Genomic DNA, 26,712 nt, shown 5'->3' with positions numbered 1-26,712 from the left:
CATTGGCAGGACAGGAGAAAGGAAAGTTTGAGTTTTGTTTTTAACTTAATAACTGGGCAGCTTTTCCCTCCATTTCTCCAGATGCTTCTTCATAAAACAGATTTCAGTGGCTTAGACTGGAAAGCCTAAATCTGCTTTAAATGAGGGTTTTGAACTAGGGCTCACACCCTTTTGGTGTTCCCAGTGCACCAACAACAATCACCCAGAGAACCACCCTACATGGGTTGCCCACAATAGGACTGCCTTTGAGGGTGGTTGGTATTTGTTTCTTCTCTTTCCTGCATCCCCAGGGACCTGTCCTAAAATTCCTGAACAATAGCTCGTGAGAGGGCTGTGCCTTGTGGAATTAAATTGGCAAGAGCAATAAATCAGGCACAAGTGACTGAGGAGAGCTGCTCTGGTTAAATTGGAACTATTCCTGGAGGGAGCTTTGCCCTAGTGGAGGAGCCCTGGGGCTCCTCTGAGGCTGAACGTGCACTCCCTTAGTTCACCTTCCTAACACCAGCCTCTGCTTGAAGTGGGCAGAGCTGTTGGGAGCTCTCTCACCTCTGGTGTGAACTTCAGTGGCTCTTTTTACAAACCCTCAGCCCCCAGCCCCCAGCTTGTTGGTCACCCTGCCCCACTTCCTTTGGGGCAGACACTGAGGATTCCTGCTCAGCTTATAGAAACACCTTGTAGAGCCTGTTCCCTGCCCCTGCTTCTGCCTCTGCCTCTGTGTTCCTGTAGTCCTCTGAGCCGGCCTCCTTTACAGCACCAATGGTACAAGCTCCAGTAGACGGAGCTACTCCCAGGTGGCCCAGAAAGAAGGCCTGTGTGGCAGGAATAGTGTATTGAAGGACAGAAAACAGAGAGAGGAGGTGGAGAGAAAAAGGCAGGGGCCAATACTATTCTTAATACAATGAGAAATCATTGGAAAGTTTAAAAGCAGAAATGTGATTTTGGTCTAATTTATGTTATTGTACTAGAGGTAGTGTAATATTTGGCAAAGAGATAAAAATACAGATAATGAATGCAGAAGAGTTACATATTTATTTCATTTATTTTATTTATGGTGGTAAAATAAATAACATTTGCCATGTTAACCACTCTTAAGTGTGAAGTTCGGTGGCACTGTATATTCACTCAGTGTTACCATTGTCACAACCCATCTCCAGAACCCTTTTCGCCTTGTAAAACTGAAGCTCTGTGCCCATTAAACAATAAATTCTTATTTCCCCTTCCTCCAGGCCCTGGAAATGCCATTCTACTTTCTGTCTCTGAATTGGTCTACTGTAGGTGCCTCACAGTAAAATGGATCATATGGTCCTTGTCCTTTGATGACTGGCTGGTTTCACTTAGCATGATGTTTTTAAGGTTCATCCTTGTTATAGCATATCCAGAATTTCCTAATTTTATAAGGCTGAATAATATTCCACTGAACAAATACACCACATTTTTCTTGTCTGTTTATGTGATAATGGGCATTTAGGTTGCTTCTAGTATTGACTATTGTGAATGTTAATAGGAACATAAGCATCCAAATACATGTTGAAGTCTCTCTACCTTTGATTCTTTTGGCTACATACTGAGAATTAAACTGCCAGACCATATCATAATTGTATTCTAATGTTTCGAGGACCTGCCACGCTGTCTTCTGTATGGTGGCTAAACCATTTTACATTCCCACCATTTCAGTTTCTCCCTAACTTTGCTCTTACTTGTCATTTTCTGTCTTTTTAAAATAATGCCCATCCTTAAAATTGGTTTTTAATGAAAGAAATTGAAAACTTATAAAACCTATCAGGACAGATACTGGGTACAGTGGTGCATGCCCATAATCCCAACTACTCAGGAGGCTGAGGTGGAAAGATCTCAAGTTGGAGGCCAGCCATAAGGACAGAGAGACTGGGGAGACAATAGCAGATGAGATATGTCAACAAATTGGTGGACAATGGAATAGGAATTGACTGAGTTGTACTTCAGCTTTCTATGTTGTGTCATGCATGTGGTTAGGGGAGTAGTAAATAAAAAGTAAAGCCATTTTGTGCCAGAGTTCCTGAAAAACAAACAAAAAAAAAAAATGCGGGGAAGCATCTAAGACTCTCAAGGCCTGGGTTGTGGAATGAAGCTGAAAACTGAAGGACAGTTTTATTTTTATTTTTATTTTTTTAAACCAGATTTTTGTCTAATCATACGTCTGTCTGATAAGGACCAGTTAGGCCCCCAGATCCTCTCCCATTGCCCACACACCCCCAAAGACGGTAGGTTCCCAGGTGGAGAGAATCACTTTAACCAAGGTATATCTGTAGGCAGGGGAAGGCATCCTATGCAAGGGAGAAGTGCTGAGTGAAGTGTTGATAAGACCCCCAGGCCCTCCGTCACTCCTTGCCCTAAATGCTGATAGACAGGCTTAAGTAAGTGCCCCTGCCCCGCCCCCCCCCCCCACCAAAACAAGAAATAGCAAGATTCCAATTGTCTCCAGAGAGAAGGTCCATTGATACTGACAGTAGGGGCTTCTTACTGTGGAAACGCCCCCATCCCCTCCCAAGAGGTATCACATTCCTCACTCACATATATGCACAATCAGTGGGGGATAATCAGATGTCAAAGGAGGCCTCTGTTATGGAAGAGCCACAAAGAACAAAAAATAAAAAAGGAACCAAGTAGAAGCCAAAGGCAACAGAGAACTTCAGAGAGACTTTGTCTCACCTCAGAAATCAAGTCAAAAGAGATGGCTCTAAACCATTTTGAAAAATTGAAAAATAAAGGGTTTTTGAAGTTAATAATAACCAAAATAATATAATAAATTTAGTAAACTGGTTGGGAGATTAAAGTCAAAGAAATCTCCCAGAGAAAATTAAAGACTGAGGTGGAAAAACAAACAAGAAAAGAAATGTCGAGGGTCAATCTAGTAGGGCTGAGAGCCAGCTTGTAGGAATTCCATGAAGAGAACATGGAAAACAATAGCCAAGAGAATTATCAAAATACAAAAGTTTTTCAAAACTGAAAGATATGCATTGCTAATAATGAAAATACCTGCTATGGGTACAACTGGACAATGGAGCAAAGACCCACACCAAGTCCAATCTATACTATCAGAGATGAAGAGAAGTTCTCCAGGTTAGGAAGGAGACACACACACACACACACATACACACACACACACACACACCACAGACAGAGGATCAGGGGAATCAGTATGGCATCCTGCCTCTCCACAGCAACTCCACTGCCAGAAGAATTACCTTCAGATACCAGAAAATAACCTTCAAAATCCTGAGAAATTATTATTATTATTTTACCTACAATTTCAGACAAAAGTCTGACATTTGAGTATAAAGGTAGAATGTTGACATTTTTGGAACTGCCAGTTCTGAAAATGTTCACCTTGCAAGCATTCATTCTTAGGAAGTCACTGACAGACATGTTCTAACAAATTGTGGCATACGCCAAGAAAGAGGATGGTGAGGAATGTCCCAGGATCACTAGGGTATCAAGCCTAGTAAGCATCCAGCTTAGATTGGAAGAGAATGACAGAATATTCCAGGAGAGGCATCTCCAAAGGAAAAAAAAAATAAAAATAAAAGCAACAGATGAGTTATCTGATGTCCTTGACCACTATTGAACATTTGTAGTCCTCTGGAAAATTTGGAGGTACTTTAAAAATGAATTAAACAAAATGCAAAGCAGTTAGTAACTCCAGGAAAAAATAAAAGTTCAAGAATGTAATATAATTGGCCTGCGTCTCTATTTCCATTGTCCCTTGCTGGTGCATCTTCCCAAAGGGAAGAATGCTGGGTCCTTACATGGTGGAAGACAGAAGTGCAAGAAGAATCAAACTCTCTATCAAGCCCTTTTGTAGGGATTTCTAATCCCATTCACCTTCACACCTCTTAAGAATTCTGCATTGAGAATTAAGTTTCAATGTAAATTCTGGAGGGGACAAAAACATTCAAAGGTAATGCCTAAAGCTAAAAGAATAAAGTAGTAGTTGTGTAAGGTTGATGTTTAGAAACGATAGAAGAAAATACTAGAAGAAATGTCCACAAGAGATTTTTTTGTTTTTGTTTTTTTGGTACCAGGGATTGAACTCAGGAACACTCGACCACTGAGCCACATTCCCAGCCCTATTTTTGTATTTTATTTAGAGACAGGGTCTCACTGAATTGCTTAGTGTCTCGCTTTTGCTGAGGCTGGCTTTAAACTCACGTTCCTCTGCCTCGCCTCCTGAGGCGGCCTCATGGATTACAGGTGTGCTCCACCACACCCATCCAGAGGCCTGCTTTTGTTATGACTTACAGAACCAATTGACATTTTAACCATGTATTCATATAGTTTTGGTGAGAATGAAAATATTTTAAGAATGATTGTGGTTTTTTTAGCCAGATGGCCAGCCAGACACTGAAAGTGCACAAGGAACAACTTTTGATTTCTTCTTGGACATAAACATTTCTGGCATAATTTGTATCTATGCAAATCAAGATGTACTGGGGAAACTGGAAGGATGGAGCAGACATTTAAAAGCATGCCCTTTTAAAGCGACATTTTCATGTGGTTGTTCTTTGCCACATGTGCCGGATTATTTTCCAACAGAGTCACTGAGATTGTCTCCTGGCCATATTGATGCAGGTGGCATAAAAGATCTTGTTCCATTTCCCCATCTGCTCCACTCCTTTCCTCGAAGCCTCCACCTGGCAGAGCCCAAGCAAAATGAGCACTTTGTGTGGTTGACATGCGTGTCAACACAGGTGTTGGATCAGAAAGTCAGCCCAAAGAGACCACAAATTCTGAAACAAAGCCAAGATGGTCAAATTATGATGTTCTCAGATTGTTGGGACCGTTGGGTCAGTTTTGCCCATTTCTGCTTTCAAACAGATGTACTGCATGTTCTCATAGCACAGGGCCTTCTCAGGACAATCTGTGGATAGTTTCTCAGTCTCGTGGCCCCTGACTCTGCTGATTGGGGTAATGGTCTCTCTGTGGCTTGGGAAGCAGACTTCTGCTCCATCCATTCCTTCTACCTATGAAGTATGTCTCTGTCTCCAGGTAAAATTATGACTGGCTAGGAAGTTTAGATTTATTACTCCAGATTTATTTCCTTCCCGACATTCACCCATGCTCTTTGAAATTCCAGGGCTGCATTAGTCAGTGAGGCAGAAATCCAGGGGAAGGTTCCCATCTTGAACGGGCACATGGTATTACAGGAAGGGAATAAGAGTGCGGTAGGACTACAGACTGAATATTTGTTTTAAAATGTAATTTATTATTTGTAATGTTATTTTACATAAAAATAAAAAAGATCACTTTTCAAGCTGGTGTAGTTCTTTAAATAAAAGTAATAAACCAATGTAACCAGAGCAGAAGGGGTTCTGAAAGCGTTAAGTTTTTACCTAATTAAGGCTGTGATGCCTTGAAATTTTTTGTGAGGAAACGAGTTGTGTAGATGGAGCACACCAAGCCCAGAGGCGAGATTTCTTAGGGCAAAAATAATTTCACACTGTTAATAAAGCTGGGAGTTGAACAGATTCCAGGGGGCCTTATTTTAAAGAATTCTTATCTTTAAAAAAGAGAGGGAGGATCTAACTTTTAGAATCTATTAATGTGATATTGTATGTTTGCCATCTCATTTGATCATAAACTTTTCCATGGAAATGGATTCTGGTATCATCCCCATCCTATAGACCTGGAAACTGAAGGCCAGGTAAAGTTAAGCAACTTGCCCAAAGCCAGGCAGCTGGTGACCCAGGCATCCAGCATCCAAAGACAGGTCTGTCTGACTCCAGAGCCCATATACTTATCCGAATCAGTTGAGACTCTTGTTTGTAAGTGATAGAAATCAACTCCAGCTTGGTTAAGGAAAAAGATGTATCGTCTCAAGTAACTGAGTGGATCAGAGACCATCACAACTCTGCCAAGCTGCGTCTCTGTTTCTTCTCTTCTTCTGAACATATGTGAGCTCTTATTCGCCAGATGGCTTGCTCCTCTTGAGTACAGGCAAGAAAGTGAGGGGTGGGAGTGGGAGAGTGGCCTCACTTTCAGGCTTAACATTTTCCGGGCCCTGTTCTCCCAGGATCCAGAGGTGAAATTGCAGGGAAGATCTCTGATTGGCTGGCTTCGATCACATGCCCATTGTCTGAGACCTAGTACTTTGGCCAGGGGCAGCTCGCAGAGCCCACTGGACCTTTCCACCAGACCCTCATGCAGTGAGTTGAAGAGAGAGAGAACATTCTCCTTAAAGGAGGGGTATGGCATTTACCCTGGAAAAGTGAGAAGACACTGAGCAGATCAAAATCAAACCAAATCACAGCATTAATTTGTTAAACCTCTATAGTGCTATATGCTTCTTATTAATATCTCAGTATGTCTGAGAATGTTTCTCAACTTGGTAGCAGAAGCCAGACAATGATCTCCTGGGGCTACTTCACCAGCTAAAGACCAGGTCCTTGGAAACTTGTGGTGAGAGGAAGTGAGGCCAGAACCCCAAGCTCTATGTAGAGGTTCCAGGGACACTAGAGTTCCCCAACCACCCTAGAATGACTGGAATGCAACCATGTTTTTACATGAAAACCAAGTAAACAAGGAATTTGGGGGGGGGGGACAAGGAATCATCAGTGTGAGAAGTTCCCCATTACACTTCAAATCCTGTCTTTCTTGGGCTGCTTCAAAGGGTTTAGATGTTTGTATCATTAAAGGGGAATTAAGAAATTGCATGTGTTGATAAAAGAAAATAGATTCCCCCCCCTCCAAAGATCCAAAAGGGCCTGCAGTGTCCCCAAGGCTGCCAAGCTATAACTTGCCTTGTGTTGTCACTGAAAGAAACAGGAAGTCCTCAGACTTGCAGATGCAGGGGGCAGGGGTTCCTGTGTCTCCATCACAGGACAATAAAACATGCCATAGAAGTGAGAGAGGCAGAACATAGGGAGCCTTCAGCCTCTGTCCCTGGAGACCCATCTGCATTTGCCAAGCCTGTTGGAGGGACGTTTCTGCACATTCTGATTTCATCTTTCTTGGAAGCGCTTTTGTCCTCACTGTTTGTCAAGTGGGGCTGGGGGCGGGGAGTAGCCAGCAGTTTAAGTCTCTCACTAATTGCTGTTTTCAGCGGGTATGATCTCTGCCTGATGGATTCTGTGGGTTCGGTTGAGGCTTTTGACTCTTGGCAAGGGGATTATTCTAAGCCTTAATTAAGTGCCTGCCCGTGAGGCCAAGTGCCAGTTGCTGACACAGACACAGGCTCCGAAGCTTGGACATGCCCTGCCCATGGCTTGCCCTTCACTCTTCACCCTTTTAATATGCCCACGAGGTAAGAAGATGCACAGACAGTTTCTGTGGTCTAATTTGTTTTGGGGGTTGATATTTTCATTCTTTTTTCTGTGCAGCCATGACCATTTATCACCTGAGTGAACTTATATTCAGATGGGCAAAGGATTGATGCTCCTTCAACCACTTCCTCAGCACCGCTGGTTTACTTCCTGTTCTTCAGTTCTTATATCACCAGTCCTATTCTAATCATTTATCTTGGGCTATTGATGTATTATAAAGAACCTGCCTTGGAACAGAGTGAGAACTTTGGTGTAGTGTGGGGAGTGGGTGAGTGGGTGTGTGGGCAACACAGTATTGCTGAGCTGGCTTTGTCAGCATGGGGAGATGGCCCATCTCTCAGGCTTCCTGCATGTCCCCTCCTCCAGGGTCAGCCTCTCCCAGCATCCATTCAGTGACTCAACAATCAAATAAATACTTAGCAATACCCGCTTCAGGCCCTGTAGATTCCTTACTGCTCAGTCTTCTTTGTGCCTCTTCCCCATCCCCAGAGCCCTCCTGGGCTATTTCTTTCTCTCTGGCCTTCCATCAGTCCTGGTTGTTCCCTTTTGGTCTCCCTCCATCCCTGATGTGGGCAGATCCTCAGTTCCTTCTTCCTGCCCAGCCCTGGCTGATAGTTGGTCCACTGCAGCTGTGCTGTGCAGCTGTGTGGGCTTGCAGTGTGTGCTCAGGGCAGGCCCCTTCAGGGACAGAACACACACACAGTGGGTCCCCAAAGGCAGTAGGATCACCACCTTTCTACTCACAAAGCTTGGAAAAGGCAGATGAGTGTGGCTTGGAGTCCTGGATGGGCTTTAGGGACAAAGACCCTGCTATTACTCTGGGCTTAGGCTGTAGCAGACCATTCAGGGAATGGGTCAAAAGACCCTGACATGTTAGGAAAAAAAATAAAAAGACTTGGTGCCCTTGAGGATGATTCCATTTTAGTAACTGAGTAAATCTCAAGACAACACCAGGTTCTCAAAAATGTCTCTCAGAGTAACAGAGCCCCCAGATTTCTCCTTAACCATCCTCACACACAGAATGAGCCCCACTCCTTTTAAAGGCCCTTTGAGGCCATAAAGGTTTTTGAGGACATTTTATGGAGCTGGAGCACAGTTTTACTATTTAAAATTATTATAGGGATCATGGTTACTAAATCTTTATTTTTCTGACAAGTTGTTAGTTATGCCCTTGATTGATTTGAGACCGGGCTTCTGTTCAAGAACACAACCTCCAATTAAATGTGGTCGCTGTGGCAAAAATATGATTCTCCCCATAATGACCCTTTTTGGGTCCATTTCCAAAAACTCATCCTGGTTAAAACTCAAAGCTGCCTATTCATGTTGGTGAGCAGTCCCACTGTGGTTACTTGGTGTTCCCATTCAGATGATTAGAGGGTGCCAAGGCTGTGGGTTAGGCCCAGAGGAGAATGGAGGGGAAAGGAAAGAATTCCCCAAGATTGGGTCACCATTTAAAACCAAATACTTTAGAGATGGAGGGAACCTTAGATATCAAGAGCAATTTTCTCTTCAGTGAAAGGAAGGAATTACAACCCAAAGAGGTGAGGAAGCCAGGCCAAGCCCAGGCTCTCAGGCCCTGGCTCTCATGCTGTCTCCTCGGGGTGTTGTTCACATGCACAGGCCCCGCTCTGGTCTTGCTGTGAATCCAGGAGAATGGCCTAAGTCTTGCTTATGGTGTGACCATTTGTTTTGTGAACCCTTCGATGTTTTCCTAAAGTGGATAGAAAATCATGCTTTAATCTCTAAGAGATTTAGGGTCCATTAGGGGTAGACACTTACCACTGCTTTGGTTCTACAGAAATTTTCTCATCAAAAACACAAGTTTATATACAAAGAGCCCTGGAAACAGCCACTCAACTTTTAGACTAAACTTATGGTCTTAAATGTGCCACTTAATCTGTCACGTGGGATCACTGGCAAACCACCCATGCCTCCACTCTTCTCTCAGCTCTGTGGAACGACAACATGATTGCCTTTGTGTGCTGTCATGGACACTCTTGGTGTCCCACCAGGGCTCCCTTAACCAGGCCTATTCCTACAGCCCTGGGTGTTGGCAAGGTTCACAAAAAGGTCTCTGAAGCCCTCAGGTTTTCTTTCTGGATAGCCCAACTCTACCTCCCTTGTAGAGTTGTGAGAGTCAAATAAGATTTTTTATGTGAGCCGGGTGCCTATAATCCCAGCACTTGGGAGGAGGATCACAAGTTCAAAGCCTGCCTCAGCAACTTAGCAAACTAAAAAAAAGAGAAGATGGGCTGAGGATGTGGCTCAGTAGATAAGCCCCTCTGGGTTCAATCTTGGTACCAGAAAAAAAAAATGACTCTTTATGTGGGAGGTCCTCTGAAAACCAAAGTTTCATTGAGTCTGTATTCTCTTATTTAAAATTCTCATATTTAAATATTCTCATTTTAAAATCCCTAGAGTGTTTATTTTAACAGGGCATTTCAGAGGTAACTTGGGGTATGTGTAGACAATGAGGAGAAAAGAGAAAAGGACCTAGGGATCATGTCCCTGAGGTCTTGAAGGCTTGCAGTATCTCCAGTTAATCATTGATGCCTCAGGGCCTGATGGGCCACTAAGCTGGCCTGCAGGGGGCCAGCGTGCTTGCTGCTGGAATGCTAGGGCACCTTTGGTGCTATTAATGATTTATCTCCTCCCACTTGGCCAGCTTGACACCTTTTTTTCTTGGAAGCTGAAAGGAGACCTGTTTTCATCTTTGGGAGGGTGGGTCAACCCTACCTAACAGGGTGTAGGAGAAATAAAGATGATTTGCAAATTCACTACCTGACCAGCCTCCCAAGGGGCTTCCTATTGTAGAAGAGGGCTGCCTTAGTTGTTTTCTGAAAATGCAAACAACAATGCTTTAATGTGGGTAGTCATTATCTAATGTCCTGTTAAATGAACCTCTATATCAACATAGTTCACAATGACATGATTTTATATGGGTGTGTGAATCCCCAGGCTGTGTGCTGAGCTCCCCTGTGAACCGGTATGATATCACTTCCTGATCTGACAGAGGAGACTCAGCTGAGGTCATTGGATACTTTCTTTGTAAATGCAGCTTGGGTTCATGCAGTGAATTTTGCTTTCCCTTTATCTGCATCCATTCTGTCTTGTCTTGGAGTGGATACATGGATCAAAGCTATGCTACCACTATTTCTTAGCACAACTTTATTCTCAGGAGACTTCTATGGTGTTTTCTGTGCATTTTCCAGTGCTCAAGTCCCCAATGCTCTGTCCTCGACTGTGCATTGTACACCACACTGAACCCTGCTTCTCCAAAGAGTAGTCCACCCTGAGGAACCTGCTGAATTTCAGGTGTTTGAGGCCTCTGGGGAACTTACTTTCTTTGAAACTCAAAGGGAATTCTCTTTTTGGAATTTATTTCTGCATTTCCCCTTCTTCTGAGAGTTGTCCTCTCTTTGAATGACTTGCTCTGAGGCTCAATGAGCCAAGTACTTCAGAAAGTGCCGAACACTTCGTGCTCAGTCGATACCTGCTACAAACTATTGTTGGAAAAAAGCAACAGTTCAGTGCAGCACTGTCCCAGGATACCATTCGAGGCATGCGTGGAGTTGCCACTGTTCCAGTAGCCACAGGAAAACAGTAGAGACAGGTGAAATTAACTATTTATTTAAAGCAATATATAAAAAGCACTATGTTTTCAACACGTATCGAGATTTTTTGAAATTTTTTTGTAGTTGTAGATGGACAGCATGCCTTTATTATATGTGTGTATTTTTGTATGCAGTGCTAAGGATCAAACCCAGTGCCTCACACATGTGAGGCAAGCACTCTGCCACTGAGCCACAACCCCAGCCCTAAATTACTGAGATCTTGTATGTCCTTTTATACTATCTTTAAAAGCCAGTGTGTAGTGTATGCCGACAGGGCAGCTCAGTCTCCCCAGCCACACTGCAAGTGCTCCATTGCTGTGTGTGGCAGGTGGCTATAGACCTCCCTCCACCAGGCCAGTTCCAGGGACCAGCAGTATCAGCAGGGTTGAGAGTTTGTCCCAAGCTGCAGAACCTCCAGCCAGACCTGTACAGGTGGAACGTGCATTTCATTAGGATCCTCAGAGATTCTTCCTGTGTTAGAGTAAGAAGCACTGATTTAGAATCCTCACGCTCACTCTGCACCAGCCCCCCATCCCTGCAGGATTCTGATTTAATGGGTCCAAGCTGGGGTGTGGGCACTGGCATTCTTTGAAAGTCCCCCCCCCCAACATCCCAATTTGCTTTCAGACTTGAGAATCATGTGTATTGTGGCTCTGGAGCCAGAATGCCTGAACTTGCCACTTTCTATCTTTGAGACCTTAGAAAATTACCCCAACTGAGGACATAGCTCAGTTGGTAGAGTGCTTGCCTCACATACACAAGGCCCTGGTTTCAATCCCCAGCACCACCCCCCTCAAAAAAAAAAAAAAAGGAAAGAAAATGACCCAAACTCTGTACTTCAATTTCCCTCTTCTATAAATTGGGGATAAAAGTAGTTATCTCTTTGGAGGGTTGTTGTGAGGCTTAAATGAGTTAACGTGTGTCAGGCACTCAGGGAACTGGCACAGAGGGAATACTCATGAGATATAATCTCTCCCCCTTTCTTCTTTTTCTTGAAGGTCTGGGGTTACCCAGAACCCCAGGTGACATGGCACAGAAATGGGCAACCCATCACCAACGGGGGCCGCTTCCTGCTAAACTGTGGTGTCCGAGGGACTTTCAGCCTTGAGATTCATGCTGTCCATGAGGAGGACAAGGGAAAGTACACCTGTGAAGCCCGCAATGGTTGTGGCACCCGCCAGGTGACAGTGGAGTTGACAGTGGAAGGTGAGTCTCGGAAGGCAGAGCCCTGCTGGGAGCTGAGTGAGCTTTCAGTTGCCCAAGGCCTGCAGCTCCTGCCTCTGCCCTCTCCTAGGATGTAGAGGGACTGACTTAGAAGAGAAAGCACACCCCACCCTCAGACTCGGGACATACATCTTAATGGGAGGCATGTGGTCCCCAAGAAAAAGGGAGGCACCCCTGGACTGTCAAACTAGGAAACACTTGCTTTCTTGCTCAAGCCTCTGTGGCTTCTCCCCACACTGACATTGCAGAGGCCTTCAAAGCCCTGCTGATCTGCCCTAGATCTGCCTTATAACCCTCCTCACCTGCTCTCCCATGGGGGTCATGCCCCCCTTCTTGTTTTCCCTTAAGTGAGACCTTGGGGACTTCACTCTGTGTTCCTTGCCTAAAGACAAGCTCTTCCCTCAGCCCCACACCTGACTCATCCTCACATGCTTCAGATTTCCACTCAAAAGTCTCCTCCTTAGACAAATGCTTTCTGAGCAGCTCAGCCCATGACTGTCCATCCTCCCACCACCTCTAGGGCTTATCACTGTCTTATATCTGTCACCTCCACCCCCACTGCATGGAAGCTCAGGGACACAGCGGAGCTTCACCCTTCCCACTGCCAGCATCTAAAACCTTCCCTGCATAGGTCTACACTGAATATTTGGGAGAATGGGTGAACACCATGTGTCTTCTTCATTAGCATCATCATGAAGTAACACACACCCGGTATAAAAATATTGTGTAACTCCAAAAGACATATAGGATATAAACTCACGGTGTGCTAACAATGGTTAGTTATATTGTACTTTTCCCCTCTGTACTTAAAAAATCCTATTAACTTTAAAACTTTTATAAGAAGCATTTGACCATAAGTGAAACTGTTTTGTTGTTGTTGTTGTTGTTTTTGCCATGGTGTACCCTGAAGCATGCTGAAGCCACTCCACTAGGAGAGAACGTGTGCAAGTCAGGCCACTATCTGATTGATACTCAAGAGCCTAATTCTGAAAAGACATAGGGGTCTGCCAGCCCCTCCAAAGTAAGATAGGCTTCCCCCAACCCTTCTAGGCCTTTCTAAGCACTTATAAACCAGAGGATCAAACTCATTTTTTTACCTTCCTGAAGTCTGTTCTCCCAACCAGGTTTTCAGGATCTATGAGTGAGGGTTGGGGATGAAAGGATAAGGTAACCATGGAAGGTTCCAGAAAGGGGTGAGATGCACCTGGGCCAGTGGTACTCCGTGTCCTACTTTCCCTGTGTTTCCCCACAGCATGGAAGGGCAGACAGGCTGTTTCACAGAGCAGAGTATGCATAGTTTGGATGCTTTCCTTAAATTCTTTAACCAAGTGATTCACTCATTTTAATGACCTTCAAAGTACCTGTGGCTGGGACACTCCAGGTGGAAAAGGGCCTCTGGTTAGAGTCTTGGGATGGACCTCATTGTTCCCATTCTGGTGGTGCTGTCCCCTATGTTATTCACTTTACAATGCCCAAAGTTTGAGTTGAGGCTCACAAACAAAAATTACGCTGTCCCCCTTTTCTGATCTCCTGTTTCAAGCTGGGGAAATAGAAACTGAGCTATGAGGCAAGGTCCAAAGCCCTTATCTCAACTTTTGCCAATGTGTGACTCTGAACCTCTGGACCTTGGTTTCTGCAGAATAAAGGCTGTGAACTTCATTGTCTCTACTGCCTAAACAGACCTTATTTTCTATGATTCGATTAAGGGAAGATGGGGGCGTTTTAAGAAGGCAGGGGAGGTATATGACACCTAGAAAACTTGAAGACCTGTTTTTTTCAATTCCCATTGTTCAGGAAGGTAGATCTGATGTCTTAACCAAGAGAGAACATTTTTAGCAGGTTATGGCTGGGGAAAGGCAGTGGGGCAGGATTGAGGAATGAGAGAAGGCTTAGTCTCTTGACCCTGCCTCTTGGTTTTAATTGGAGAGACTTGGGCCCATTAAGATGCTTTATGCCTTCTGACCTACAGAGGTGGAGAACGGGCTAGAGGCTGCAACCCCTTTCAGATTGAATTTGCCTGTGTACATTCTGCTTTAGCATCAGGCCGATGTCAACTGATGTGTGGTTGGTGGCCCCACCAATATCATGTATTGTGCTTCCTAAGGATGTTCTTACCCAGAAAGAGCAGAGTTCCTGGAATTAAAAGGGTAGTTAATTAATATGTGGAGCCTTTTTACCCTTTACGAGTCAAGTTTAGGAGGCAGTGTTGTACAATGGGAAGAAAGTCTAATAGTCTTGGATTGGAATTTATCTCTACTGACTTCTGAATATAGTGAAATTAATCTTTCTTAGCCTTATTTCTTCTTCTGTAAGTTGGAGCTGATGGCTGCCCCCAGAGGGTGGTGTAAGGATCAGCCCAGCTACTTTGGCAAATAGCAGCCAGTGAGAGGAAGCCTTGAAAGAATTTAGGTTGAGCTCAACATCTTAGAGCTACTTACAGAGGGAAACCTGTAAGAGAGAACGCTTCCTAACTTGACTTCCAATTTGGCAATCAGAACCAAGAAACATACGTATCACACATGAGGATAAGTGCCTTGAAAACAGGACCATGCAGTGATTCAGAGCCTTCTTCTGTGGAAAGGAGCCATGGTCTGAGCCCTGGAAAGGCTCTTGGAAACCAACACTGACACCTGCCCACCTCCACAGAGCTTGAGCCCTGAGGCTCAGTGAAGAGCGAGGATGAGACATGTGCTTGCCCTCAGGGAGCTTCCCCACTAGTGGAGGGGACCCAGGTCAGTTCTCTAATATGGTACTGTCCAATTGAGATATAATGTGAGCCACATGTGTCATCTTAAACTTATTAGTAGCTATATTTTAAAAATCACTTGAAATAATTTTAATAGCATATTTTATTTTACTCAACATACCAAAAATATTATTTCAATGTTTAATCAATGTGGAAATTCTTAATGAGATACTTTACATTCTAGATTCAGACTAGCTATATTTCAAGTGCTCAGTAACCATGTGGCCAGTGGCTACTGTTTTGCTCATCATAGTTCTGGAAGGTCCCATCTGGGGATAAACAAGGCTTAGATACAAAATAAGATGAGAAATCCACATGAATGAACAAGGTGGTGGGTAGTCCTGGTCCATCATGTCCACAGAGTGACCTGGAGTATAGGGTAGAGTGAGAATAGGTGCCCAATGCTGGATGTCCCCCATACCTCGTGGTAAGAAGGTCCTTTGCATTTGAGGGAGAGTCATGTCAGGTTTAACTTTAAGGACATGTGCTCAGGAGCCCAGGAAAAGCCAAGTTGGCAAGTGCAGAGGAAATCTGGACTACGGGTGGAACCTTCCAATGTTGCAAGATTTTTCAGTACAAATATACGAATGCATGCATCACCTGGGCAATCTCATTAACCCTAATATGCTGGTTCCATAGGTCTGGAGCAGAACAGTTATTTGTTCATGTCTTTTCATCCCCACTGCTACCATCCAGGTCCTAGCTGGCAATATCATTGCTTATCTGTTGCAAATGCTCCCACTGGTCTCCCTGCTTCTGTCCATACCTTGCTCTAATGTCCATAATGCTATTTAAAATATCTTTCTAAAATTTCACACCAGATTTTATTACTTCCCTCACTGTGGATCCTCCAGTGATTTACTATTGCCTTTGAATTAAAACCCATACTCCTCAACCAGACCCTGCAGGTGTGAGCTGGCTCTTGACCTCTGCAATATCCTCCTTGCCTACTCATTTCCAGCCACATTGACCTTCCAGCTGTCACAAGATGCCAAGATTCCAAGGTCTTTCTCAGCTGGAAACATGGCCCAGGCTGCTCCTCACCTCTCTCCACCAAGAAATCCTGCTCATCCTCTAGATTAAAAAGCACTGCTTTGGGGAAACTGTCCCTCATTACCGTAGGTGGCTAGCTTAGGATCTTTCCCAAAGCACTCAGTTCTCACCATTCTTTATGCTTAAGCTTATTTGTGTCTAAATTATACATAAGTATTATTCAATGTTTTTCTTCCCCACTAAACTGTAAACTCCACAGAGGCAAAGATGTATGTCTTTTTGTTTTTTAATCAGCTACTGAATGCACACTGCTGAAACCTAACACAGGGCCTGAATCATAGAGGGTCTGTCCCATAGTAGGAGCTCAGTAAGTATTTGTGGACTGCCTGTGTGGCTTTCTTGAGGACCTCATCGATACTGAAATACTGATTCAGTTCCTAATATATATAAGCATTAGCCAGAGCTCCTATAGGAAGACTGGTACTTACAATGGAAGGTAGAGTAAAATCTGAGCCTCAAGAGAAAGGCACAGTGATTCCAAGAGGAAAGAGGAGTCAGAAACTCTGCAAAAATAATATCCACACACATGGAGCAGTGACCTTTAGTTTCAACTTTTTTTTTCACTCGCTTTTTTTTTTCTTGAATATCAAGTTTAATGTTCAACCAGGAGCTCTGATCCAGGCATTTCTCCAGAGGTTTTCTTAAGCCACTGGCTCTAAGTGGAGTCAGTACCACCCTCTAGGGGGCACTTAGGAGAAGCACTTCCCCGGGGTTGGGGAGCTGCTGGGCAAGCACAGGGTGCAGGATGTGCTCACAGCAGGATCTCTCCCCTGTTCCTTACAGTCCTACCAGACACAAACATGTAAGTCAGTGGTTCCTTAGTCCTAAATAACACCAAAAAAGGTTTTCAGGAGGTTTCAAAAATATGCCATATGATTTAAGAAAGGTTCATTACATAGAGGGAAACTTAAAAGGAATAAAGTTATAGCTCAGAATTACTGAAAAATTTACTCTGTGCACATTTTCTACTAAATCATATTTTTACAAAATTAGTTTGTATTCTTATATATATGTAGAACACAGTTACTATGCTGTTGTCCTGTATTATTGCCTTGAAAATATGGATAAGAGGAGACTTGAAACTCAATAGGTTTAGAACTAAAGAGCATTAAATTGGTGGAGACACATGAAATGTAGGTGTCTCATTGAATTTTTTTTTTTTTTTTTTTTTGGTACAGGGATTGAACCCGGGGGGCTCAACCACTGCACCACATCCCCAGCCCTCTGTGTATTTTTATTTATTTATTTTATTTTTAGAGACAGGGTCTCACTGAGTTTCTTAGGGCCTCTCTAAGTTTCTGAGTCTGGCTTGGAACTCATGTTTCTCCTGCCTCGGTCCCCAGAGCCTCTGGGATTATAGGCATGCGCCACCATGCCTGGCTCATGGGATTTTACTGTTACCTTACTTATCTTAAAAACTTTGATGTAAGGTGCTGAATCTCTGTTATAAACAGAATGCATGTTAAAGCTGTTTATTTTGTGGTTTTATCTTAACATTGCTCCTCTATGACCTCTTGTTATTACTTCTCCTTTGTTCAAAGGGTTCATGGAATGTGTGTTTTAAGGTGTGGTAGGATTGTAAGACTCTTTCCTACAATATCTCCTTTTAAGGTTATTTTCTTCTTTCTTTTTTTATATAACATCTGCTCTGTTGTTTACCCTAGCACTATTTTTATTCTATTTTCCACCTGTATGCTTTCATTTTCCTCAACTACTTGTACAGCATGGTTTTTGATCATTCACCTTTAAATCCAAACACGCACTATGAGCTGATGCAAACTCTGAGCATTTCCTGGTCTTTTCGTGTGTCTGAGCATGTACATATTGAAATAGTCACATGTGAACAGTTACATGTTGAACTACAGGGGATGATAATTTGCTTTCCTTCTGTATCTCCATATTTTTATTAAGGTTTCACATTTATTTTCCTTTTGAAATCATATGTATGGACAATTAGCAGTGAACTTTGATTCTGGATGCACAGGGACACTACTAAATGTTATAAGAAGTGGACTTTATTCTGATAGAGTGGGAGTACTCTTCTAGGCAGGCCTTAAGAAACATGAAGTTGGCTCACAAGGCGACTGCTTCCTAGATTTCCAGAACACTCAGGGTCCACTCCTGTTGGCCTGGCATAAGCATCAGTTGTGTACATTGAGAGAGTGTCTGCCTGAATGATTAATTATGTCACTGCATCTTTTAAGAAGAATTTCTCCTCCTCAGTCTTGACCACATCATTCATCTTTTGAGCAGTATGTTCTGTTTGCATTCCATCTTTCCATATCCTTTGATGGAAAGGGCCAGGTTTAATTTTATCCCTCCTCTGTTGAACTTTTCACACCTAAAACCTGATAGGCTTTCTCTTTTACTCATCCTTGAAAAATCTAAGCCAAATTGTTAAAATACCTTCAGTGTCTTGGTCTTTTCCTTGCCAACTTGACCCTGTCTTCAGTCCTCCTAACTCACCCTTCTATTTTTGACCTTCTACTTTAATCCCCTTTCCGCTTATTTTTCAACCTGGCCTTCCTGTTCTGCCAGATTTTCATACTTTTGCAAAATTAATTTTGCCTTATCTGACAATTTGCAACTTAAATTTTTTCCTATTAATAGGCCCTGTTAGTTACTTTAGCCCAAATTCTCTTTGTTTTGATCTTAACTCTCTGGTGTTAACTCACATTAAAATAAGTGTTCCTCAGTTCCACTTTTAGCTGGCTGCTTTACATGTTGCCCTTGAGTTATGCCATAAATTGCTCTTACTCAGACACAGAAGCACCTCTAAATAGCATTCTTTCGCAAGTCTATAGAGAAATGCCACCTTTTTTCTTTTCTTTTCTTTTTTAAAGAATTTTGTTCTTTGGATTATGAGTTTCCAAAATGCTCAGTCTAATTTTTTTTTTAACCTGTGGTAAAATACACGTTAAAAAAAATACCCTTTTAACCATTTTAAGATGTGCCATTAAGTTCAGTCACAATGTTGTGCAACTATTACTACTGTCTAGTTCCAGAACGATTTTTATTACCTCAAATGGAAATCCCATACGCATTGAGTTTTCTCTCCTCCCCAAGGCTGATACCTTCTTTCTCTATGGATTTGCTTCTTTTAAACATTTCATATGAATGGAATCCTACAATATGTGGCCTTGGCGGTCTGTCCCTTCACTTGGCATACTTTGATTTCAGTGTTCATTCATGTCATAGCATGTATCAGTACTTCATTCCTTTTTATGGCTTGTGTGGATAGATGGATTTTGTTGATCCTTTCATCAGTTGATCAGTCTGATTTTTATCCTATATCCCTTTTTACTCCAAGATGATATGAGTGGCACAGTAGTATTGATAGGTGCAATGAGAGCATTAGTAGGGCCTATGTGGGTAATGTGACTGTATGGAGCATGTGTTGGAAGCCCTGTCTACCCTCATTTAGGTGCCAGATTTTACTTTCTCTGTCTCTTACCCTCCATTTTTTTCCCCTTGTGACTAGTTCATGTTTTGTTTATTTATTTACTATGATACTTTTGGATTTTAGAAAACACATCTGAATTAAATTACTGAGAGTCCAAAACAATCACAATAACTATCATTTTGATATCTTTTCTATTGATTATTTTCTTGTGTTTGGTGTTATATTTTTACCCAATGATGATCATCTTGAATATATAATTTTGTATGTCACTCTTTGTTCATAATTTTTTTTTACAAAGATTTGAATACCTACAATGTGCTGGGGAATGTTCTGGATAACCCTGATGAGTGAATAAGAAGTTCTGGCGGGGTTATGGCTTGAAGACTTATCGGCATGTAGGTGATATTTAAAGCTATGGGGCTAAAATTCCCTAGGAGAGAGTAGCAAGAGCTGAGGAAGTGCCCAGGGCCAGCCCTAGGGGACCCCAGCAGCAGAAGCTAAGGAGAAGAGTGGAGGGGGGATGAGAAACCTGGAAAAGCTGGAGAATCTAGAAGAGAAAGTGCCCTAAGGGAGTTGCCTACATGCCAAATGGTACGATCATCCAAGTGATATGGGAACAGAGGATTAACCATTGGGTTTGACAAGATGGTAGTCAGGTTGGAGCTCAGTGGAGTGGTGACGATCATAGCCTGTTTGTAGTCCACCAGGAGCAAATGAGATACTATTTTAACATATTTCTGCATGTTTCATTTATTCTTAAAAAATTTAATGGAAGAACAAAATGTAACTACATTTTCTTTGTACTGTGTGACATCTAAGTACAAATAAGACCAAAATGCACATCTCTGTAATTTCTATTTTTATTTTCTATTTTTAGCATTTTCTCCTTTGGAGTCCCAAAAAGGGAGGTTCTGGTCCAAGAGCCGAGAGTTTTTTCATTTTGTTTTGTTATTATTGTTGGGTATTTTGTTGTTGTTTTGGTACCAAGAATTGAACCCAGGAGCACTTAACCACTGAGCCACATCCATAGCCCTTTAAAAAAATAAAAAATTGTTTTTTGAGACAGGTTACCTTGGGCCTCACTAAGTTGCTGAGGCTGGCTTTGAACGCACAATACTCCTGCCTCAGCCTCCCAAGCCGCTGGGATTACATGTGGGCGTGCGCCATAGCTCCCAGCTCAGAGCAGAGCATCTTTAAAGTTTGATTTTTACTTGCTCAAATACTTTCCAGAAGGACTGAATGGTTTACCTTTCTCTTGCAGTGTGTGAGAGCCAGCTTTTTTTCCCCCTGTATTTAACGTCTAGATCCTTCAGAACAAGTCTCTCTTTTTATCAGTTTAGAAATTCTTTTAACCTTGAACAGAGAATGGAATGACAAGAACCAGATCACATTATGGAACAAAAACTAGACCAAGCTCACTGAGTATTATGTTAAACAGAAATGCATGTGTAGTCCTCTCCAGTCATATGTGATGCAGGTGCTTTATGTTGATCTTTATGTTGCAGGAAGTTCTGGTGAAACCTCAAAACAGGTGTGGCTGAGGGATGTACTCAGCCATGGTCTTCCTCCTCCACTCCTGCATTCCTATGCAGTCATATAAATGTGATCTGTGCAAGAATTTAAAGAAGTTTACCCTTTTCGATTAACACCCTGAAAATTACCCATTGTGACTACCTGCTCATATCACAAAATGACTTACACCCTTTCCTGCATGCCTTGGGTAGGCTTTTATAAAAATTCCTTGCTTGCAACAAAATTAGAACAACTTCCAGGGTGCTCACCATCTTAAAAATATCCTCTCTTCCTCCTCCTCCGTGTCATGTCTCAAGAAACAAACAACAACAACAACAACAAAAAATCAACCCACTATTGCATAGTTATTTCCTGGTCCCATTATGAATTGTCTCTCCCCAGCTATAGCAACTGGATAAAACCAGCTGACCCCAGCTGTGTTCCTGAGTTTGCTATTTAACTGCTTCCTGCCCATTCAGGGTTAGCAGCACCTGATGTGGCAAATTCTCAGCCAGGACTGGCAGTGCCAAGTGGGACAGCATAGTAGATTCCCTGGGAGATGCTGGCCCCACTGTAGCTCATCTGCAGTGACTTGTCTGTTTCATTCCAGCTTGTTGCTATTTGATGGGCCTTCCATGGAAGGATGGAGTGTTGGTTGTGTCTGTCATGAGTAGATATGAAGAGAGATATGCCTGGAAATCTCCCTTCTCCTACACTGGGTCTGTACTGGAGAGGTCCTGGATCACCACAGATAATCCCCAGTGGAAGATCCTGAGTTACACCTCCAAACTTAGCAGAGTGGTGAAATGTTCTAGAACCTAGCAGACCTGAGTAAATTCCTGCACTGTTCCTGGCTCTGTGAACTTGTGTGGGTAACTTCTTTCACACTTTTCTCAACCATTTAAAAAATAGGATAGTGTAGTACCAGCCTCATTAAGTTATTGCAAGAAATTCATGTGGTAATGTGTTCATGCCCACAGTGACTCTACACATGCTTATGTTACCATCATTGTCTCACCCTGCCCCTGTTGTTGAATCTTCATGTCATTGCTTCATGTTGGTGGCTCCAACATGACTGTTCAGCCCTCTTTCTGTTTCACTTCTTCACAGAGAGTTTTGGGAAGAAGCGTGATCGACCCGTTGTTTCCAAAACCTTGGGGTAAGTTCCAGGATGTTTGAGCCAGATTCAGGGTTGGGTTGGGTTTTTCTGCTGACTAGACCAGCACATTGGTTGTAATTATTAAAGGGTGGGAACCTAGTGAAGCGAATCTTTCCCACAGTACCTCCTGACCTGGTAAATTCTGTGGGTAGCCCCCTTTGACTGGTCCACCTGCTAAATGGTAAGAAAGTGGGAGGCATGGCTATAGTCTGCAGAGAACTCTGTCAAGGCAATAATCAAAATATTTAAATGTGCAGACTTAGAAAGGGCAAGTAATAGTAGTTTCTGTAACAAAGAAGCCCCAAATTGCAATGGCTTACCACAGGGAAAGCTTTTTGTCCCAGGAAGGGGGAGTTCATTTCACATATTCTTGAGCAGGTGGAGAGTCTTGCATGTTCTCTTCCAGCAGCCCAGGCTTCCTCCATTTTATTGCTCCATCTCCTGGAATCTGCATCTAGCCAGTGGTGTGGGCAAGAAAGAAGGTGGGAAACCTTGTGGGAGGTTTCTATGAGTCAGCCCTGGAATTTGCAACAACACCTCTGCTCATGGTCATTGGCCAAAACCCAGACTTTGACCAGAGCTCAGTTGAATTCAGGTGTCCCTAACTGCAAGGGAGACTAGTAAATGAAGTGTAGCTGCAAGCCCAAATGGTACAGGAAATAGGTTTTGGTGCCATACCTTCTTCCAGAAGTGGCAGAAGAAATTGTTTAAGGTCTAGAGTCGGGTAGGGCTACCCTTGAATGGTTTCTGATTACAACTTAAAAGATTTGGAACAGGTGGAGGGAGGAGGATCAACTTGCTGCCTTGTGTAGGACTGGATTTTCTTGTGATCTCTTTCCAGGGGAAGATATTCAGCCTCAGCAGGGTCTTGTCCTAGCATCTGGGGTGAGTGTCCACCAAAGTTTGCTACCAAGCTGGGCCGAGCAATGGCCAGAGAAGGACAGATGGGGCGATTCTCTTGCAAGATCACTGGCCGGCCACAACCACAGGTCACCTGGCTCAAGGTAAGATTTCATCTTCCCTGACTCTGACCCAGGCCAGGTGGCCCTGAGAGCTCGGTGTTAGACCCTGGGACTACTGGGAGTCTGTCACTTCAGACAGTTCCTTCTGTTCCATCCATAGGGGGTTCACAAGGTTCCTTTGTATGCTTGATGACGATGCATGGTTTCGCCCCTCTTTGTGTTCTCTCCTGTTGCTCTAATTCTTGTGCTCAAGAAATATCATGAAATTTCTGAGCAAGACGGACCTGAACACCTCGAGGGTGGAGTAGGAAGTTAGGATGGTAGGCTTGAGGTCACAGCTCCCTGTGTCACAAAGCATGTGGCACTGGACAAGTCATTTGATCTCTTGGAACACTGTTTCCTTATCTGTGGGGTGGGAACAATACCACCTAACTCAAAATGTTGTGGAGACTCCATGTGAAAGTGCTTCATAAATCATTCAGGCCTGGGTGAAGGGAATGCAGTGGCCAGCGGGGCGGGGTGGAGGGGATGTGGAGGCGGGACAGCAGCATTGGAGTGGGACAGGCAGTGAAGAACAAAGGAACAGCGGGGGTCAAGGCCAGGGAGAGTAGGTTTCCTGGAGTTGAAACTCCTGGATAAAGATGGGTGTTAGGACACCTTTTGCCTACTTCCTAATTCTTCCACACTCACCCTGGGAAAAGCATAAAAGGAATAGGAAAGCAATGAAGCACCGAAGTAAGGAATATAGGGCTCCCTATCTCAAGCTAGGGCTCCTTTGAAACAGTTTCCAGTGCCTTCTCCAAGCTGGACCCAACACCACACCATAGACACAACCTCAAGTCATGCCCTCTGAGCACGTTCACAGAGCGCCGAGCAGAGGGCTGTGCCGCCCAGTATCTGTCCCACAGGATTGACAGGAGGTGGGAGGACAGTGCCTAAAGGTGAGCAGACTTCTGTGACCAAGCCACCCTTCTGCCATCCACAGGGAAACGTCCCACTGCAGCCAAGTGCCCGTGTGTCTATGTCTGAGAAGAATGGGATGCAGGTTCTGGAAATCCATGAGGTCACCCAGGATGATGTGGGCGTGTACACGTGCATGGTGGTGAACGGGTCAGGGAAGGCCTCCATGTCAGCTGAGCTCTCCATCCCAGGTAGGTGCGGCACTATGCAGGGGGACCCCTTCCAGGTGTCTGAACACCCCCCACCCCAGGATGCTTGCTCATTGCACATCTGATGTGTATACATGTGGCACACTTACCCACGCATCCCCAGGGGCAGCGTCTTTAACAGGAAGAAAAGGAGATGGGCCTGCAGTACAGTTCTGGCCCTAGAGGAAGATGCCCTGAGCTGGCTGCCCATTTAATTTGTGTCCCTACACATGACCCCACCCCTTTGTCTTCAGTTCTTCCTTCTCACTCAGACACCTTTTTTGTACCTCTAATTGCCAATTAGAAGAGTGGACATTGCTAACGTCTTGCTATCACCCCTGCCTAAAACTTAACTTGTTATCTACTTTGTCCTTCAAACCAGATGTTCCCTCAACTTTACTCTTTCTCCTTAGTATTCCCATTTTCCTTTCCACCAGACTAGACATGTTAGCATCCCATTTTATCCCCACTTTTCTTTTCTAGAACCATCAGCCCTTGTCACTTGTTCCTTTGAGATCTGAACATGCGTCCTCCTTACAGTTCTCTTGGTTCCTCTAGGTCCAGTCTGGGGAAGCCAGAGCATGTGGGTGGGAAGGGGTGGACATCACTTCACTGGGCATGGTAGCCAATGGTCACCAATTTCATTAGTCACGGAAGTTGGCTCTGGCTTGAGGATCAGGAAGGCTGCTTCCTTCTTCCTCCCTTTTTTCCCTCTTCCCTTGGGTGATTTTTCTCTTTTGCATCTCCTTCCTTTCTCAGAAACTATGCCACCTTGCCCCTTTTGCTTTTTTGGCTACATTACACAGAAAGAAATTTGTTGGACACCACAACCCAGAACATATTTGTGCGTAAAAACGTATGTAACTGAAACAAGTTTCATGAAACAGCCTTGATGTATGTACAGTGCACACTGGCATTATCTTTCTTTTTTTTAATACCAGGGATTGAACTCAGGGGTGCTTAACCACTGAGCAACATCCTCAGTCCTTTTATTTTATTTTATTTTTATTTGTTCTGATTAGTTATACATGACAGCAGAATGCATTTCGATTCATTGTACACAAATGGAGCACAAATTTCACTTATCTGGTTGTATACCATGCAGAGTTGCACCACATGTGTAGTCATACATGTACCTAGGATAATGATGTCCATCTCATTCCATCATCTTTCCTGCTCCCATGCCCTCTTCCTTCCTCTCCCTACCTTGTGCCCAATGTTCCTCCATTCTTCCCGTGCCCCTCGCCATTATGGATCAGCATCTACTTACCAGAGAGAACATTCAGCCTTTGGTTTTTGGGATTCACTTACTTCACTTAGCATGATATTCTTCAACTCCATCCATTTACCTGAAAATGCCATAATTTTATTCTCTTTTAATGCTGAGTAATATTCCATTGTGTATATATATCACCATTTCTTTATCCATTCATTTGTTGAAGGGCATCTAGGTTAGTTCCACAGTTTAGCTATTGTGAATTGAGCTGATATGAACATTGATGTGGGTGCACCACTATAGTATGCTGATTTTAAGTCCTATGGGTATAGACAAGGAGTGGGATAGCTGGATCAAATGGTGGTTCCATTCTAAGTTTTCTAAGGAATCTCCAAACTTCTAGAATTAATAAGTGAATTCAACAAAGTAGCAGGATATAAAATCAATATCTACAAATCAAATGCATTTCTATACATCAGTCATGAACCCTCAGAAAGAGAAATTAGGAAAACTACTCCATTCACAATAGCCTCAAAAACAAAAAACAAACAAACAAACAAAAACCTTGGGAATCAATCTAACAAAGAGGTGAAAGACTTATACAATGAAAACTACAGAACACTAAAGAAAGACATTGAAGAAGACCTTAGAAGATGGAAAGATCTCCCATATTCTATTTTATTTTTCAAATTTTGAGACAGAGTCAGAGAAGTTGCTTAGGGCCTCGCTAAATTGCTGAGGCTGGCTGTGAACTCAAGATCCTCCTGCCTCAGCCTCCCAAGCCACTGAGATTACAGGTGTGCACCACCATGCCTGGCCATGCTGGTATTTTCTATTCCATTGGACAGCATTAAAACAAGAAGTTCTGGTCCTGATCAAAGAATGTAACTTCGAAACAAGCTCTGGGTCTAGAGCCGCTGTCAGTCATCTGGAACAGGGTTCTAGCTCCTCTCCCTTTACTCACCTACCATTGAATTTAAAAGCCACTCCCCGCTAAGGTTCTTAATGACAAAGTGATACACTGCCTGGGATTTGTTTTGAAGTACTCAAAAAAAAAAAAAAAATCAAACAAAACAAAACAAAAAGGAGGAGATGAGACTGGGGACATATTGCTTTTTCCTGAATCTTGTGATGGCTCTCAGGGTTTGTGACAGCTTTCTCTCTAGTATTGTATATTCTGGAATTTTCTACGATAAAAGTTTAAAAATAACATGGCAGGAAACAAGTATATTGTATGCCTTTTCTTGGAAGAAAGGAATAAAATTTCACTTTCTCCATGTGTTTTTTAAAGTATGTATTTGTCAAAACAAAACACTTTTGGGGCCTACTCTTGAGGGTAAGTTAGAAGTGTTTGGGTTTGACATTTTTCTAGATGGG

At 43.3% G+C, this 26,712-nt stretch overlaps 1 protein-coding gene across 1 annotated transcript in view; it reads left to right on the top strand.

Annotated features, from left to right (window-relative positions):
• Nucleotides 1–26,712, top strand: part of MYLK (myosin light chain kinase) — a 168,126-nt gene that overhangs the window by 23,830 nt on the left and 117,584 nt on the right. Inside the window, exons 2-5 of the mRNA XM_081301752.1 lie at nt 11,911–12,118; nt 21,961–22,009; nt 22,851–23,013; nt 23,957–24,122. Coding sequence (XP_081157878.1) covers nt 11,911–12,118; nt 21,961–22,009; nt 22,851–23,013; nt 23,957–24,122 — 586 coding nt within the window. The remainder of the gene's footprint in view (nt 1–11,910; nt 12,119–21,960; nt 22,010–22,850; nt 23,014–23,956; nt 24,123–26,712) is intronic.

The sequence above is a fragment of the Spermophilus citellus genome (assembly GCF_964194105.1).
Source record: "Spermophilus citellus genome assembly, chromosome: 7".
Lineage (NCBI taxonomy): Eukaryota > Metazoa > Chordata > Mammalia > Rodentia > Sciuridae > Spermophilus > Spermophilus citellus.
Note: the sequence above shows the minus strand (reverse complement) of the source record. Positions and strands in the feature narration are given on the sequence as shown.